Here is a 4,825-nt window from a genome sequence, read left to right on the forward strand (position 1 = left end):
AAGGAAGTTTAGCCTATAATTTCTATAGAAGGTGGGGATTCTTTTTTCTTCTCTAATTTCTCTCCCTACTCCTCTCCCTTATTTTGTTCAAATTGATGTTCGATTTAAGGACCCTACTCAAGTTCTACATTTTCTTTCACTTCAAGAGCATGATTTACTGGAGTTTCAGGGATGTTTTGTTTAGTATTCATTCTCTGATGTGTTGTTTTCATCTTTGAATTATTATGAATGTTTAATGAAAGGTTTCCCTTTCATACCTTTTTTCCAACTAGAAAGAGTATTTGTATTATATAATTTTGAGTGGTTCACAACAAATGCAACAGGGATTACATAGCTAATTCATCAAAATTTTCCAATTGTTTTCTCCTTTCCAATAGGAATACATGCTTTTCTTGAGGAGAACATATTTGAGAAACAAAAAAGAGGTGTTTTTAGATGAATCCCTTACAAAGCTGCCCCAAGAAAACACATAACTTACAACACATAACACTACTAATTGATTATGAAATCTTTCATAACTATGAAACTATTATTATCTTGGAAAGGTTCATTTAAGCCCATGCAATAAACAATTTTTTGAGTGGAAGGCTTCATCTACCATCAGGGAATTCTCATAGTGCAAGAATTCATCTTCCATTAGGGAATTCTAGCATGACGAATTTAGCCATTAATATTTAATTCACATATCCTCAATTTACACACCTTGTTAGCATACTTAGTTGCTTGTATGTCGAATTATCTTAGGACGTGGAAATATGCTTTGTATGGGATATCTTTCACAACTTTCCTAATTACATTCATGATTATTTCCATATATTTCACTTTTGGGAGGGATCCTTCAACCAAATGGTGTAAGATTGGGAGAGAATATCTCATAATTGTAAGTGTGTCCACATCATGTTCTTTGGCTAACAAAAGTCCCTGGTAGAGACCATATATCTATGCTTTATTATTTTTAATAATACCAAGAACCCATGAGTATGTGAGCACTTTTTCGTCCTCAGAGCGATTGAGTACCCTTCCCCCTCATGCCACCCCTAACTTTCACTTTCATACTAGGTAGAACCCAAATGACGAAGCAATATTACTATTCCTAAATCCAACTTTCCTTTCATAACTCACCCTAATGTGCTGGGTTTATTTTTGAATTGTGATGAATGCACAATGAAAACACTCATTTTCATATCAAATAGAATATGAATGAATAAAATAAAATGACAAGGAAATATTACTATTGATAACTCCTAGTTTCCTTTCACAATTCATCTTTATGTACTTTATTCATCTTTGAACATTGATGAATGTATAATATAAACTTCCCCTTTCATACTAGATAGAATCCAAGTGACTATAATAAAAAGAAGAGACAACACTATTATTCATAACTCCAACTTTCCTTTGACAACTTACCCTTTGACCTATGATGAATGTATAATGGAAACCCTCCATTTCATACTGGATAGAACCCAAATAACTATACTAAAATAATTAGACAATATTCAAAATATGAAATGAAATGTTTAAGAATTATATAATTATTAAATTATTAAAAAAATAATAATACAATAATAGACTTCATAGCCATCACTATCACCACCGTTAATTCAAGAGTGAGTTTTTATGCCTTAAATCATTCATATTATTCTTAATACAAATTGAGTTGCTAATTCAATGTATGAGTAATGATTATCAAACATTAAATTTAAACATCAAACATTAAATTTAAACATGTTTACTTTATTTAGATCAAATTATATATATAGAGAGGATGATTTACATTATTTTGTAGTGTTTTATTCATTTTTCATCTTATTCATTGAATATCACATTATTCTTATATAATGAACAAAATGGAAAGGCCATGAACCAATCATTTACTTACAACACAATGCTTAATATTTACCATTGTAAATAGCTTCATATATATTTTAAATATTTTAGAATTTTCTTTTTGTAACTTTAAATGTAAACATAACTATAATTTTTCTAAATGATATTTGAGAATTTATAATATTTTTCCCAAAAAAATGCTTACTACTAATATTGTAGTAATATTTAGCTGAGACCTCCATAATCGCTGGGCAAATATAAACTTATTCAATATATAATACTAATACTAGTTAACTTAAAAAAATGATAGAGCATTATTCACACACCAAAACAAATCACACTATATTGATCAAATAGAACTTACATGTATAACTTATAAGTTATAAATTTCTAGCAATCTAAATCTTAAAAAAATAGATTTAATTAAGTAAAAATAATAACCTATAAACTCACAATTACAAAGTCTAATATACTTATAACGCACAGATACTCTTCTTCCAAATAATTATTCAAATAATAACCAGCAATCTATAAAGCTGTTAAAATTTTAATGCCAATATCAATAATCGAAATGTGCCCATGTACCCACGAATTATTTGTACATGTGTAAACTACTTTGCATTTAGAAAACCAAACAACAATCCCGATCAGCCGGTCAACATAATTGTAGTCGGTGCTTAACTAACTATCACACTGATTTATATATATGGTATCTTATTCAAAACATTGCTTTAACAGACATTGAAGATAATCCAACTGACATCTAATGAAGAGTTACTTGTGGAATTCCATTACCCAAAATCCATTGACACAACATATGGGTTTGACACCTCCAACGAATCCTGCTGCATCGGCCAACTCTTGAAATTCTTGCTCTGTCCGCTCCTTGCCCCCCGTACTGTATGTCAACATAGTCAAATCTAAATTAAATGCGTGTCGAGCACGGGGAGACGTCTCTGCAGCCAATGGGAGAATGGTGTCCACCACAATCACCTTCCCTTTCTCTGGCGACGCCTTATGACAATTCGTCAAAATCTTCCTGCAATGATCATCGCTCCAATCATGCAGAATCGACTGCAATCAAACAACATTGATCCCAAGTCAAATTTCAATTTCCATATCAAACTACATAGTACCCAACAGCAAAAACCCATTACAATACCTTCATAAAAATAGCTTGGCCACTTGGTACACTATCAAACATGTCTCCACCCACATGTTTCACAGCTGAACAAACACACATTAATCAGATTCGGTCATATACACAGATGACAAACTTATTTCAATGGTCGAATTTGGGGATTCGGACTTACCTGGATAGTGAGGAGCTTCGGCCACCACATGGGGCATGTCGAAGTTGATTCCTGACATGTGGGGATACCTAGAGACTATGAGATTGAGAGTCGCCCCAACTCCTCCTCCCACATCCACCAATTCCTGAACATCCTTAAAACCCTCGTAACTATCCAGAATCTTGTTCATCAACATGGTAGAAGTCTCAGACATAGCCCTGTTGAAAACCCTATTCAATCTTGGATCGATGGCCAGGTACTCGAACGCATTCATTCCATGGGCTTTGTTGAATGGCGTGGAGCCTTCAAGCACAGCGTCCTTGAGATAATACCAGGACTCCGTCGACACCTTATCCTGATCCATCAACAGTAGTGGAGCCAGAGAGATTCCATCCTGGTTCTTGACAAGATATTTACAGAGAGAAGTGAGACCATAGAACCTCTCGGCCTTCACGTTCTCGTTCGTGGTCACAGAGCAGCTCAGAACCGAATGGCTGGCGAGCACTCTAAGGATCCGATCAAGAGTAATGGCGGCGTCGGGGTTCGTGGTCGGAATATGGGCAACGATTTGTGTGGGTGAGAGTTGGACGCCATTTCCGGCATTTGCGATGATTTGGAGAACATCGAGTTCCACCGCTGCCTTCACCGCCATGAGAAGACATGAAAGATTTGCGAGCTCCATGCCCAGAAACCATTCATCTTCGTTCACAATCTTGGAATTCATGTCTGATTTTTCAAAACCCGATCCCATTTAGAACCTCCGGGTTTACTGCTGAAATTCGGAGAGGACGAGTAGAAAATTGTAAGAATGAAAAGATTTTGGGGGACGGGGTTTTTATCATGTCTTGTTGGGAAGAAAACTGCTTCCGACCTACTAGTCAAAGAAAACGATTGAGAAAGTTATTGTTCATTCCCAGGACTTGTTGGGTTTGGGGCAGATGGGCAGGATGACCTACTAGTCAAAGAAAACGATTGAGAAAGTTATTGTTCATTCCCAGGACTTGTTGGGTTTGGGGCAGATGGGCAGGATGGAGATTACAGGAGGGGAGAGGACCAATATGAATAACATATAAATATAACTTCTTTTTCTTAAGTCTCAAATTAAATATCTATCTCCCACTTACATAGGACAAATTTCCTGGTTGAATCGAAAAAGTGTCATTGTATGGATTTGCTAGGTCCAGAAAAAGTGTTAAAACTTTAATGGCCTTGATTTATGTGGAGTAATAAAAAACGACCAGAAGTACAATAGTACTTTTTGGACCCAGGACTTGTTGGGTTTGCGGCAGATGGGCAGGATGGAGATTACAGCAGGGGAGAGGACCAATATGAATAACATATAAATATAACGTCTTTTTCTTAAGTCTCAAATTAAATATCTATGTCCCACTTACATATGACAAATTTTCGGGTTGAATCGAAAAAGTGTCATTGTATGGATTTGCTAGGTCCAGAAAAAGTGCTTAAAACTTTAATGGCCTTGATTTATGTGGAGTAATAAAAAACGACCAGAAGTACAATAGTTAGACTTTAATGGTTTTGATTTCTAATTTTGTTTAAAATTAACCAGAAAAATAGTTGTGGAAAATCACATTTCGTCTATAAGTTAGACTACATTTAAAAAAATTCTATGGTCATAATAATTTAGGCTTTGTTACAATACCATATCTTATCAATACCACATGTCCAAAAAGCATATTTCA

General features: G+C 34.8%; 1 protein-coding gene across 1 annotated transcript; it reads right to left on the minus strand.

Annotated features, from left to right (window-relative positions):
- Positions 1-2,332: 2,332 nt before the first annotated feature.
- Positions 2,333-3,936, minus strand: LOC149218673 (caffeic acid 3-O-methyltransferase 1-like). The gene is made up of 3 exons (XM_089382441.1): positions 3,144-3,936; positions 2,993-3,057; positions 2,333-2,904 (listed from the first exon to the last, which is right to left on the minus strand). The coding sequence occupies exons 1-3, from the start codon at positions 3,871-3,873 to the stop codon at positions 2,605-2,607; spliced, it is 1,095 nt and encodes a 364-aa protein (XP_089238567.1). The 5' UTR covers positions 3,874-3,936; the 3' UTR covers positions 2,333-2,604.
- Between the last annotated feature and the right edge of the window lie 889 nt (positions 3,937-4,825).

This window comes from Pinus tabuliformis, chromosome Q, assembly GCF_031772625.1.
Source record: "Pinus tabuliformis cultivar Carrire ecotype Pingquan chromosome Q, CPIR1, whole genome shotgun sequence".
NCBI classification, from domain to species: domain Eukaryota; kingdom Viridiplantae; phylum Streptophyta; class Pinopsida; order Pinales; family Pinaceae; genus Pinus; species Pinus tabuliformis.